The sequence below is a fragment of the Aquarana catesbeiana genome, linkage group LG06 (genome assembly GCF_042186555.1).
Source record: "Aquarana catesbeiana isolate 2022-GZ linkage group LG06, ASM4218655v1, whole genome shotgun sequence".
Lineage (NCBI taxonomy): Eukaryota > Metazoa > Chordata > Amphibia > Anura > Ranidae > Aquarana > Aquarana catesbeiana.
The window spans coordinates 164,799,834-164,814,158 of NC_133329.1; the positions used below are offsets into that span (position 1 = coordinate 164,799,834).

The following is a 14,325-nucleotide window of genomic DNA, read 5'->3' on the forward strand; positions in this document are numbered from 1 at the left end:
AAAGGGGATTATTATTCAAACACATCATCACAAAAAAGACAGCATACCTCTGATCTTTATTGCCTTGTAGCGATCTATAGTCTTCTATGTTCCTCATAATACAGCATAGCACACTAGCAATGCCTGTTACCTTTAGAGGTGTGGCATGATATTACTGTGGGAAGGGCCTTATCATCTAATGTTTGTAAATTTTAAACCCTTGATAAAATAAGACCAAAAAGGAGACACGAACAGGTGTCAAAGCACCGCCAGGTTTAAAACACAAACTAGTTTATATTTATACTTGCATTAAACAAAATAAGAAAGACAGTTATTAATGAAGTTAGTATGGCTTTAAATAAAAAGCAGGCCGGTCTTTTTGATTTCCACTTGCATTAATGGTTTTTCCCATCAGTTGCTCTCCACTCTTATACTGTTTAAAATTAAAAATAATGAAGAAGCCCATTTCTCACACATTATTTTTGTACTTTCTAGTGGAAAAGATTAATTTAAGGTGGTTCTAAAGGCAGAAGGCTTTTTTGTCTTAATGCATTCTATGCATTAGGATAAAAAAAAAAAAACCTTCTGTGTACAGCAGCCTCCCTCAGCCCCCCTAATACTTACCTGAGCCCCATCTCGATCCAGTGATGTTTCCCGAAAGACTCACAGTGGGCGCCATTGGCTTTTGCTGCTGTCAATCAAAGTCAATGAGCCAATGAGGAAAAAGAGGTGGTAGGGCCGAACCGCGGCTCAGTGTCTAAATGGACACTCAGAGCAGCAGCTCGGCTTGGATGCCCCATAGCAAGCTGATTGCTGTGGGGGCACTCGGAAGGAGGGAGGGGCCAGGAGCGCCGGCGAGAGACCCGAGAAGAGGAGGTTCTGGGCTGCTCTGTGCAAAACAGTATAACATGTTTGTTATTTTTAAACAAAAAAACAAGATTTTAGTATCATACTAAAATCACAGACAAAAAATGAAAGCCAATATAGTCTGGCAGCGGCGTTGTCTGCCACCCAATCAAATTATTCTATGCATAAGCTTTTATAATCAGAATACTGAAGACAAATCCAAAAAGTATTAGTATAGTTTAGTAACTTATCACTCAGAATTACCTTGCGTTATCTCTTCCATGTGACTTCAAAAAGTTCATATCACGATATTTAGAGAGGAAAGCCACCAACTGGTCATTTGTCCTGTAGAAACAGAAGATACAAAAGATAAAGTCAAAGAACTTCCTACTTGGAGCTTACTGATGTTTATTGGCGGTGCCTATTAGTTTACAAGGTTGCAATAAACTAGAACGAGACAAGCACATTGCTGGTCTTGTAAACACAATGATGATTTATGGAATGTTTCACTACCAATTAGGCTGCCATTATGAATGCCCTAATGAAGTTGTCCTTGAAACACATTACAAGTTATTGTAACATCTATAACACTTAAAAGCTTTGTAGATCTGTTCTTCAGCTTTTGTACTGTACATTCTAAAGAGATCAATGGTTTCCACAGATACTACAGACTTTTTGAATAGTATGTAAGTGTACATTGTAAAATATAAAGACAATATATTGCTATTCCTTGAAGAACTTGTAAAATGAATGAGTTAAGAGCTGAAACTGTGACATTCAGGAGGTTAAAGTGAGAAAACAGCACAGTCACTAGAATACATGTTTAAGCAGTTAGTACTATGGTAATCTTGTTTTAGGAAAAATGCTTAAACCTAAACAAGGATATTCGGAGGACACTGAAACTAGAACCACCAGAAGGTCCATCTCTGAATCTGAAACAGATGAGGTAAAGCCCACTGCATATCAGGGGAAACTGCCAACAACCAAGTGGAGGTCACAGAGCATCAACCTGATTCTTAAAAACTCCAACACCACACCACCCAAAGAACACTGCGTCTGAACCATAGAGAGGTTAAGAACCAACAACCCACCAAACTACAGTTTTAAGTGAGAACAGACAAAAATATGACGAGGTTAACAAACAAAAAACTCTGGGGAAAGCCACCATGAGAATACGTCTACAGAGGAAACCTCGGACAAAACCAGGTCCACAAAAAATGACCAGCTAGTCCAGTCTACACAGAAAAGTCCGAACCTTCCAATCCTATCCCTTAGAAGTCAGTTAAGTTGTTTCTATGTTAAAAAAAGATGCTGTCTAGCCAGACAGCCAACTATTGCTAATACAGGTAATCCAAGACTGATAGAATCATCACAATGGAACAACCGAAAAAGAACTCAAGTTTATGTATAAAGTCAGCCTGACATCCCTACAAAGGTAGGCAGGGAGAAAGGTATATTGTAAACCCAAGATTGACAAAAAGGGGATGAACATAAAAAACATCAGCACCCAAAGGTATATCTGGGGTCTGACAGAAGAACTCTGTAGTAACTGTCTAACCTTGAGCACAGAACATGGTTCTATGAATCTTCTGGACTGCCCCAATCCAGCAAAACTTTTATAGCCCTGAGGTGGGAAGCAGGAAACATGGCTTCACTAATTAGTACATTCACCTAATCAGGGTAATGAAAGGAAAGATCTCAGGGCAGCCTTCCTCATAGGGCTGCTGGACAACCCCAAAAAGAGGATCTATGCCCAGATAATCAGGTCTCAAGATGTTCCTCCAGATGTTCCTTATCCTTGATAGGATACAGCAACAGCATCCCATCTTGTGTTACCTGCTAATAGTCCTGTGGGGCACAGAGATCTTCAGTGATGGTTTCTGCCTGCCATGCAGATGATAAAAAGCACCAAGGTGCTGTTGGAGTAGGGACAGATTGCAAAGCATTATATTTAGGAGCGACAGTGCTGCAGAGAGTAGTACTCTTAGCAATGTCCAGTGCAGAGACCAGATCACTTAGAAGGAAAGACTCACACTACTTCCCAGTAGGGAAGACACTGCAACACCTAGGAGATATACAATGGAATCTTATCTGGGAGAAGACATGATCTCTGAAGAGAAGGGAACTATCTGCTCTGGGAAGCCAGACTGGAACCCAAGGCATGGGGATATCCACCTGAAGAGACTTCCTGGGCAAAACATACAATATGTATGTCCTATGTAGGGTCCAGACCCCAAGCCATTGAATGAGAGAGCTGAGAAAGTCAGTAAGAACACAAGAGAAATCATCCTGGGAGGAAATTCCCCCACTGCAATCTGACTGGGGAGAAGGGGTGGACTCGACTGTTGGCTGGGGATCCAAAGGTACATAAGGAATAGTGTAGGGTAGGGTTTAAAGTGTATTTCCACTTTTGCAGTTAAATCTTCAGTATATGTTTGTTATGTGTTTCCATTCACACAGCATACCTACACAAATAAAATAGCCGCAACCCCTTGATAAAATTTCCAAGTTGTGGGGACCCCTGACAGTAACATTTTCAAAGCGTGGTTTGTCAGCACCCAAGACAACACAAGTAATTTGCGGCTCTAACCCACGGACATTTAGCGCTCCCTGAGTCCCTTCCACTTGTACAGCATTAAAACCCTGTATGGTACATTTTAGATGTACCACTCTCTCTTTGTTTTTCTTTCTTTCCCTCTCTATCCTAATTTGTTGGTCCCCCCCACCTCTCTCTAGCTGTCTTTCTTGTTCTTTCTCTCTCTTTTTCTTTGTTCCTCGTCCTCTTTTCCTCTCCCTTCCATGTATTCTTTATTTTTATTCCTTCTTTTACTCCTTGGTGGGGGGGATGGGATGAGTGGCAGTGCTGGTGAAGGGTGGGATCAGTGGCAGTGCTGGGGGGGGTTGGGATGAGTGGCAGTGCTGGTGGGGGGGATGGGATCAGTGGCAGTGCTGGGGGGAGTTCTGATCAGCCAACTTAGGTGCCCTTGATCAAGGTCATCTGCTGATCTGAGAACTGTAGTGGGGACTTTTAATGGCAACTCTAATCACAGGTAGTGTTACTCACTGTGTCTCCAGCTTCACTGTGTCTCTGGCTCCACTGTGTCTCCAGCTCTGTGGTGTCTCACAGCAGTGACACCTATGCCGAAATCAGGAGATAGGGTCTCCTCTAGCCCCTCCCACTTTACATTCCTCACCAATCAGCTGACCTCTAGTCTCTGCCCCCCAGCCATGCCGTGAACTGAAGGGGTGGCTGGGCGGCCACAGCCTTCAGGGACAGCCTTGCTGGGCAGCCATGAAAAAGCTGGGAGAGCGGTGAGGGCTTCAGGAACAGCCCAGGATTCGGTGACCCCTAGCAAATCGTCATTCGACCCCTAGGTTGAGAACCACTGCACTAGAGGGACTAAGGTCAAACATATAATCAGGACTGCCCTCCCTGTGTCTTAGTAAACAACTGTTACCTTCGCACAACAGTAATGCGATGAGCCTCCATGTGATTTAGGGCTCTTGGTACTCTCAAACTCAGGCAGCTGGTGCTGGTGAGATGCACACGGTGCTTCAGGAGCATAAGAATGATGGTGTTTCCTTTAAGCATCAACACTTAGTCCTTCAGCCTCAACCCTACTACTGTGAACTGACAATGATAAGTATTTAAACAGGAGCTGGGAAGTGTAAATAAAGCTCTTCAGCCCAACTGGCCTTACACAATAAGCAAATGTTCAGAGACAGGGTCATACCTGGGGCTGTGTTCCGGCTTTGGGCTGTGAAAGCACTCTGCGACTAACTAACACAGTATACTTAGGTCTGAAAAGCATCACATTGCAAAGTTCACTGCCCAAGGGTCACATTCCAGGCTAGCCCTGCATGTCCAGTCCAGCAGGGACTGGGTACTGCCTCTAAAACTAGTGATGAGGAAATACCAATCTGTATAGCTGCTATAGAGACCAGCTTAAAGTGGAAGTCCAGTCAAAAATGATTTTTTTTCTATTAATTAAATGTAAAATATCTTTATCTTTGACATTATTCATTTTCTGTATAGCTGATTGCCAAGTTTAGAAAGTCTAATCAAAGATAGACAATCAGCTTCTTCCTGTTCTTCAGGGACAACCTTGCTTCCTTATTTCTGAATTCTGCATCGGGGCCTCTCACTTCCTGAAAATTTTGTCCTTCTCTGATACACGCCCCCACCCCCATCCCTCCTCTCATTTTTAGACAGACATGCCTAGACCTGCCCAGCCCCGCCCCATCCCTCCTTCTCAGATCTCCTCCTGTCTTCATTGCCTCGTTTTTGGCCAGCAGTTTCTCCTGAAAGGGGGGGGGGGGTAGGTGAGGGCAGGCTTTGGAAGTATGTTCTGTCTGTTAGAAACTGTAATATAGATTACAATGCAGCATGGTTCAGATTTTCTACAGTGTACAACCACATGGTTGTTTCTGCATGGCACTGTGATGGGCACTATGTGCATGGAGTGGCACATGCCCAGCTGAGGGAGCTACATGTGAGTACTGAGTTTAAGGCTCCGTTTCCGCTAGTGCGACTTGTCATGCGACTCTGGACACATACATTCGCATAACAAGTCACAGCCCATTAATTTCAATGGCAAACGTTCGCAACTATGCGACTTTGAAAAGGTGCCTGCACTACTTTGATGCAACTTTGATCCAGAGTGTAAAGTTGGATCAAAGCTGCACTCAAAGTCACACTCTAAATCACACAGCTTTGGAGTTGCACTAGTGGAAACGTAGCCTAAGGCTAGAGTGTGAGTGTGACAACCTTACACTCTCTGTATCAAAGTTGCATCAAAAGATGCATCAAAGCATTGCGGGTACTTTTTCAAAGTCACTGATTTTCAAAGTCACATAGATGGGAACGAGTGCCATTGTAATCAATGGACTGTGACTTGTCATGCGACTGCATGTCCAAAGTCGCATGACAAGTCATACATGTGGAAACAGAGCCTTAGTCTACATTTCCACTATTGCAACCCCAAAGTTGGACGATTTAGAGTGTGACTTTCATGCGACTTTGAGTGCAGCTTTGATCCAACTTTAGACTCTCTGGATCAAAGTCGCATCAAAGCATTGCAGGCGCCTTTTCAAAGTCACTGATTTTCAAAGTTGCATACATGGGAATAGGTACCATTAAAATCAAAGTGCTGTGACTTGTCATGTGACTTTACATGTCCAAAGTTGCATGACGATTCATGCTAGTGGAGCCTTAGGCTACATTTCCACTATTGCGACCACAAAGTTGCACAACTTAGAGTGCAGCTTTGGGTGCAGCTTTAATCTAACTTTACACTCTCTGGATCAAAGTCGCATCAAAGCATTGCAGGTACCTTTTCAAAGTCACTGATTTTCAAAGTCGCATAGATGGGAACGGGTGCCATTGAAATCAATGGGCTGTGACTTTTTCATGTGACTTTATGCATCCAATGTCGCATGACAAGTCGCACTAGTGGAAACAGAGTGGTTGCCTGTACTATGATCATTGTAGACTGTGAGCTGAGACTGCTGAGGACTTCCAGCTACACTGACAGCCCCCCCCCCCCCTAATTGTGTCCAGCTCCCTTCTCCTGTGCACAGCTATACTGTATATGTGCACTGCACCTCCTATCCCCAATCCTGTGTGGATTGGGCTTTTTATTTCTTCATTTTCTCATGAATTAGGATGTACAATAAGAGAACACTAGGCAGGAACCTATGATTAGCTCCTCCTATCCTGTAAACACCACTGGCTACACTTGAACAGTGTCCCTCCCAGGAAGTGATGTCACTAGCTTTCAGTAACCACACCCACTGGCTGATTTTAGTCTCAGCAGGAAGTAGATTCAAAGTCATGTGACGACACTGGATTCTGCAAAATAAAGGAAGAAAAACTGGGATTTTTTCATTTTGAGATATAAGGCTGAATTTAGCTCTAATTAATGATTGCAGGGGAGAAATTTAAGTACTGTGTTAAGGTGGACTTCCACTTTAAGAAGCTCAGGGGGAGCAAGGAATCTTGATTGAAGTTCTAGAGGAAAACATCCAAGAAAGGAAAGCCTAACAAAAAAAAGGTCAGACTTTAGTCAACAGAGCTAAGAAAAAGGTCTTCAACCTCCTAGGACCCAAGCAAAAAAAGGCATAGAGTAGAGTAGAAGGGGTGTTAAATGGAAGTTGGCTTACATTTTTTGCCAATGCCCAACCCCCCTGTATGTTGCAGTATGACCCAACTGTATCTGTGTATCTCAATGGATAATAAGGTCACATTTTTAAACACAAACAATACATTGCAGGCTATTTCTTCAGTACTGTAATTTCCCTTTAAAGGAAATTACAGTGTAAGGCCAAACTATAAAATTAGCAACTTAATAAATGATCTGTTAACTATTAACTTAGACAGTAGGAGCTGATATTTCCTCCCACTATAATTCGTAAATTGATGAGTTGAGACGAGTGAGGCCCTCTTTCCTTGTTTACTCATGTGAGCTTAAATGCCTTTCAGGGTCATGCTTTGCATCTCCACTTGGCAACTATAGGGAAAAATCTTCCTCTGTATAGAAAGCTGTGCAGATTTCCACATTTTATGCTTGGGTAGTTCTCTATCTTACTGAGATGAATGGACATTTACTGAATTTACTTAGCAATCCTTCCACATGAAATAGTTTCAATAGCTAAGTTCCTACTATGCATTCCAAGGCATGAGAAGATGCAATTTAGTACTAAAAACTTAGGAATGACTCATAAAGGATTTTCCTTGATGTTTTTCTCCGAAAACGTATACTGGAAATTACTGCACTTTTAGAGCTTGAAAAGCCAAATATATTGTATATTTCCCAATATTATAACACACTAATGATGTATAGCAGCAGTAGCAGAAGATGACAGAAAGTCCCAGAAAAAATAATCTGGGTGGACCTTTCTTTTACATTGTTGCTCCACATATACATAAATCATGTTGCCATGGTACCACCTTTCTTCCAAATTTTACAGGGCATGTTTTCAAACACCGGGGTCAATTTTACCGTTGCTTTCTGTTACATCAAAGCTGTTAAAATAACATCTGCTACCCTGTTTTCTGTAGCAGCATTGTTACTGGCATCAACAGTACCAATGGCACAGTTAAACAGCAATTGCATAAAAATCATTTATTAGTTTTATTTAATGTCTGGTCCTGCTTGTAGTTCTGATACAAAGGCTTTTGAAGGGCTGTAGTGTGGGGCTAACATAATTTATGCTGTAGGTGCCAATGAAAGAATGAGGTAGAGAACATTGATTTTGAGCGTGAAACAGAGGTATAATGGGAAGCTGTGCTTACAAGCATATCATATTGTATGTTCACTTTGATCTGTAGGACCCCCATGACATTTTTTTTTTAATTTTTCTATCGCCTTAGAAAAAAAATTCATTCAGCTGTCAGCGGGGAAACCCGTCGACAGCTGATGACTCATCTGTTGTTAAGGACACATAGCGGCCGGCTTCTCAGGCCACTCCTTAAAGTGATTGTAAGGGAAATTTATTTATTTTTTTAAATAACAAATATATCATACTTACCTCCACTGTGCAGATCGTTTTGCACAGAGTGGCCCCAAACCTGCTCTTCTGGGGTCCCCCGCTGGCTCTCGTGGCTCCTCCCCACATCTGATAATCCCACTTGGAGAAGCCCCTCCCCGAGGGGGTTACCTTGCGGGTGCGCTCCCGAGTCCAGCATTTGCGTCTATAGACACAAAATGCCGGACTCGGCCCTGCCCTTGGCGCCCGCGTCATTGGATTTGATTGACAGAAGCGGGAGCCAATGGCTGTGCTGCTATCAATCTATCCAATCAAGAGCCGGGAGCCCATGGAGAGAGAGACAGCACGTTCCCGCCGTGTGAATGCAAGGGTTCAGGTAAGTAAAACGGGGGGCTAGGGGGCCGGTGACTGCCAGGTGGTTTTTCACCTTAATGCATAGGATGCATTAAGATGAAAAAACACAAACCTTTACAACCCCTTTAACCACTTCAGCCCCGGAAGATTTTACCCCCTTCCTGACCAGGGCATTTTTTGCGATTCAGCACTGCGTCACTTTAACTGACAATTGCACGGTCGTGCGACGTGTCTCTCAAACAAAATTGACATTCTTTTTTTCCCACAAATAGAGCTTTCTTATGGTGGTATTTGATCGCCTCTGCGATTTTTATTTTTTGCGCTATAAACAAAATAAGAGCGACAATTTTGAAAAAAACGCATTATTTTTTACATTTTGCTATAATAAATATCCCCCCAAAATATATAAAAATACATTTTTTTTTCCTCAGTTTAGGCCGATCGTATTCTTCTACATATGTTTGGTATAAAAAAATCGCAATAAGCGTTTACTGATTGGTTTGCGCAAAAGTTATAGCGTTTACAAAATAGGGGATAGTTTTATGCCATTTTTATGAATAATTTTTTTTTTTACTAGTAATGGCGGTGATCAGCAATTTTTATTGTGACTGCGACATTATGGAGGACATGTCGGACATTTTTGACACATTTTTGGGACTACTGTCATTTATACAGCAATCAGTGCTATAAAAATGCACTGATTCCTGTGTAAATGACACTGGCAGTGAAGGGGTTAACCACTAGGGGGCGGGGAGGGGTTAAGTCAGTACTAGGGAGTGATTACTAACTGTAGGGGGGATGGGCTAGCAGTGTCACTACACTGATCACTGCTCCCGATGACAGGGAGCAGAGATCAGTGACACTTGTCACTAGGCAGAACGGGGAGATGCTGTTTACATCAGCATCTCCCCATTCGTCCTCTCCGTCAGGCGATCGCGGGTATCCCGGCGGCACGCACGCAATGGCACGGCGGGGAATTCAAATGGACGTACCTGTAAGTCCATTTGCCCAGCCGTTCCATTCTGCCGACGTACATCGGCGTGCGCCGGTCGGGAAGGGGTTAACAACCTCAGAATGCACTGTGCAGATTAAAGTGCATGGTGGGGTGCTCAAGGAGCAAACATTCTGCCGAGCACCCTGCAAATTGGGGTGTTTGCCAAATGGGCGAACAGGCTGCCCACCGAGCACCTGCACAGTGCATTCTAAGCCCTGATTGGCTCAAGCAATGCATCTGACTACTGGTGAGGTGCAAGGTTTTGCCCAATGAGGGAACTGTGAATAGCTGGTTGTTAAGGAGTGGGCCGGGAAGCTGGCCGCTGAGTCCTTAACAACGGATGAGTAATCAGCTGTCAAGGGGCTTCCCCACTGACAGCTGAATAAAAAAAAACATTGCAGGCAATAGAAACATGTGAAAAAAACTGCTTGGGGGTCCCCCTAATTCATACCAGGCCCTTTGGGTCTAGTATGGTTTTTAAGGGGAACCCCACGCCAAAATAAAAAAATGGCATGGGATACCCCCAAAAACCATACCAGACCCCTATCCGAGCATGCAGCCTGGCAGACCAGGAAAGGAGGGGATGAGCGAGTGCCCCCCCTGAACCATACCAGGCCACATGCTCTCAACATGGGGGGGGTGACTCTGCTCCACGTTGATGGGGACAAGGGCCTCTTCCCCACAACCCAGGGCTGTGATTGTGGGGGTCTGGAGGCGGGGGGCTTATTGGAATCAGGAAGCCGCCTTTAACAAGGGAGCTCCCAGATCCCGGCCCCCCATGTGAATGAGTATAGGGTACACACAGTTTTTGATAATTCCTTTATTAAAAATAAAAAACAATGTCCCCGATGTAGATCCATCATCAATCACGAGGCCCAACCCCCTGCCGAACCTGAAAAAAGAAAAAGCTCCTCCCTCTAACTGCTGACTGCCTGCTTCGCCATTTGATAGTTCTTGAATAGGTAAAAGGCAAGGCCACCTGGCGACGTAACCTGGTGGCACTGCTCCATGTGACATCATCGACCCAGCATGCACCGATTTGTTATGTCACATGGGGCGGTGCCATCAGGTGATGTCGCCAGGTGGCTCAGCCCCTTACTTCTTTAAGAACTGTCAGGTGACAGAGCAGGCAGTGGGCGGTTAGCCTTCATTGCGGGTGCCCCAAAGCACCCACCATGAGGAGGGCATGTGGCCTGGTATGGTTCAGGAGGGGGGTGCTCGCTCGTCCCCCCCTTTCCTTACCCGTATGGATTTTGGGGGAAAAAAATTGGCATGGGGTTCCCCTTACCACTTCAATACCGGGCATTTTCACCCCCTTCCTGCCCAGGCCAATTTTCAGCTTTGAGCATTGTAACATTTTGAATGACAATTGTGCGATAACGCAACATTGTCCCCACAAATAGAGCTTTCTTTTGGTGGTATTCGATCACCTCTGCGGTTTTTATTTTTTGTGCTATAAACAAAAAAAGAGTGAAAATTTTGAAAAAAAAACAATATTTTTTACTTTTTTATATAATATATACCATTTAAAAAAAATATATATATGATAATAATTTTTTTCATTAGTTTAGGCCGATATGTATTCTTTGGTAAAAAAAAAAATTGCAGTAAGCATATATTGATTGGTTTGCGCAAAAGTTATAGCGCCTACAAAATAGGTTATTGATTTATGGCATTTCTGTTATTTTTATTTTTTTTACTAGTAATGGCGGCGATCTGCGATTTTTATCATGACTGTGACATTGCAGCGGACAGATCGGACACTTTTGACACTATTTTGGGACCACTGACATTTATACAGCTATAAAAATGCACTGATTACCGTATGTCACTGGGAAGGAGTTAACACTAGGGGGCGATCAAGGGGTTAAATGTGATACCTAGGGAGTGATTCTAACTGTGGGGGATGGAACTGACTAGGGGAGGAGACCGATTGGTGTTCCTGAATACTAGGACGTGGAACTGTGTGTTTAGACACACAGATGCACGTTCCTGCTCTGTTACGAGCAATCATGGGTGCCCGGCCGCATCGTGGCTGCCGGACACGTGCATCGGCTCCTTGGTGATGCGGTGGGCACACACCCCCTATACCGCCAGGAAGCCGAGGACGTCATATAACGCCCGCACAGGATGGGAGAGTGGGTAGTGAAGTAGTTAAAATCCAAACCAGACCCAAAGAGCTTAGTATGGATTGAGGGGACTCCCACATTGTTTCTTTTCCACATTTTTCTACTCCCGGAAATGTTTTTTTTTTTTCAGCTGTCAGCGGGGAAGCTTGTTGACAGCTGATGACTCATCCGTTGTTAAGGATGCAGCAGCCGACTTCCCGGCTCACTCATTAACAACCAGCTACTCACTGTGCCCTTGTTTTTAAAAAAAAATTACATGGGGTTCCCCTTAAAATCCATGCCTGACCTAAAGGGCCTGGTATGGATTGGGGGGACCCCCACTCTGTTTTTTTTTTTTGACATTTTTGTATTGCCGGCAATGGCTTGCAGCTGGGAAAATCAATTTAAATGTCATTTTTTTTCCTACATATTTCAGTTCTAGTAGGTTCTATACACGGTACAGATGTGCCACTTTTTATTTTTATTGTTTCACTTTAAGCATAAAATCACTGCTCCTGTAAAAACTATGCTTTTTTTGCATTAATACATATCCCCCAGGGCAGTAGCCGGGTCCCCATACCCTTTTTTTATGGCCAATAACGTGCATATAAGCCTTCAAAATATGGACTTTTGATTTTTCAAATTCGGGTCCCATAAACATTAATGCCGCATACACACGAGCGGATATTCCGTCGGAAAAAAACTTGGATGCTTTTTCCGACGAAATTCCGCTCAAGCTTGCCTTGCATACACACGGTCACACAAAAGTTCTCGGAACTTTCGACCGTCAAGAACACGGTGACGTACAATACTACAATGAGCCGAGAAAATGAAGTTCAATGCTTCCGAGCATGCATTGAATTGTTTCCGAGCATGCGTAGGAATTTTGCGCGTCGGAATTTGTACAGACGATCGCATTTTCGGATAGGAACTTTCTCCGACCGAAAAATTGAGAACCTGCTCTCAATCTTTTACTGGCAGGAATTCCACCAGCAAAAGTCCAATGGAGCACACACACGGACGCATTTTCCGACCAAAAGCTCTCATCAGTCTTTTGATGGCCGAATTTCCGATCGTGTGTACGCGGCATCATAGAGTTTGTGGCGTGGAACCAAACATTTTACATGTTCGGGAGTTTTAGTGGGAACCGAACCAGGGGGTGTTTGATCCAACTCTAATCCTTATATCATTCCTACATACTACATTACAAGTGTAAAACTAATGTTATGATCAAATAAGCAGCGCAGAGACACACAGGGGGAGATTTACTAAAACTTGTGCACTCGGGGGCGTGGCTTGGCGCGCGGCTTGGATGGCAGCACACTAGAGGAGCTCCGTCAGACACACAGCCTGTTAGCCTGACACCCTTTCCAAGAACCCTCCATGCCGGCCAGGAAGCTACACAGCACCCCGCACACTCGTTCCCGCAAAGGGCTGACGACTTCCACAGCCAGGAATATCGTGGATTTACTGAGACAAAAGCCGGAGGCTGAGAACGGCAAGGCCGAATCCAAGATGGCACCGACGCAGCAGGCAGAGCTCCACGAGGAAGACCTCAGCGGTGAGTCAGACGTTAATGAAGATATTAACGGGGAAATCAAGACTCCACAAACCCCTAACATACGCAGATATGTCCGGTTTTACAGCCGAAATCAAATCGGCCTTTTCAGCCGCCATAACCGACCTCAAAACGAATTTGGCTGTCCTCACTGAAAAATTAGAATCAGCGGAACATGCAGGGAAACAGAGAGATAAGGCCCTGGACAGGATGGACAAGATTGCTGTGTCCCATACCCAACACTTTATAGATGTAAACAGACACCTGGAAGACCTCGACAACAGAGGCAGGAGGAATAATATTAGGGTGCGGGGGATCCCCGAAACTGTAGAGGCAGATCAAATAGCCCCGGCCCTACAAAGGGTCTTTAATAGCCTACTGGAAAGGCAGGAGGAGACTGTGATTGATTTCATCAGGGCCCACAGAGCACTTAGGCCTAGAGGCCCCGACACTGCACCACCCCGGGACATCATTTGCTGCCTTCAAAGCTTCCAATTAAAGGAGGACATAATGCGCAAAGCGAGGAGGAATGAGAGGATCGTTTTTAATGGAGAGAACATAATGTTATTCCAAGATCTATCCCAGATTACACTTAAAAACCGTAGGGCCCTACGCCCACTACTGGACAAACTTCGTGAAAAAGACCTCAGGTACACTTTGCGCTTCCTCTTTGCCCTCATTGTGGCGACAAATGGGCACCAGCATATCCTACGCACCCCACTGGATCTTCACGATTTTTGTGCAGGACTTGGCCTGGACTTAGTGGACTTGCCAGATTGGTACGCCGAGTTTGCATTACCACCACACAACAGGAGTCCATCCAGATCACCATTTTCCACACCTGAAAAAAGGTCTTCCAAGAAAATGAAGTCAGGCAAAGCAGGAAGCTCAAAAATTCAACACACCGAATCCAAGAGCTCTTTGGGACTGTGACCACACGGAGTACTGATGCAAAGCTGTCCAGCCTATAAGCCTTTACAACGATCTGACTAACTGTT

At 44.3% G+C, this 14,325-nt stretch overlaps 1 protein-coding gene across 1 annotated transcript in view; it reads right to left on the bottom strand.

Moving 5' to 3' along the window:
• The window catches only part of XYLT1 (xylosyltransferase 1), a 656,093-nt gene that overhangs the window by 187,848 nt on the left and 453,920 nt on the right, over window positions 1-14,325 (bottom strand). The window contains exon 5 of the mRNA XM_073591126.1: window positions 1,090-1,170. Coding sequence (XP_073447227.1) covers window positions 1,090-1,170 — 81 coding nt within the window. The remainder of the gene's footprint in view (window positions 1-1,089; window positions 1,171-14,325) is intronic.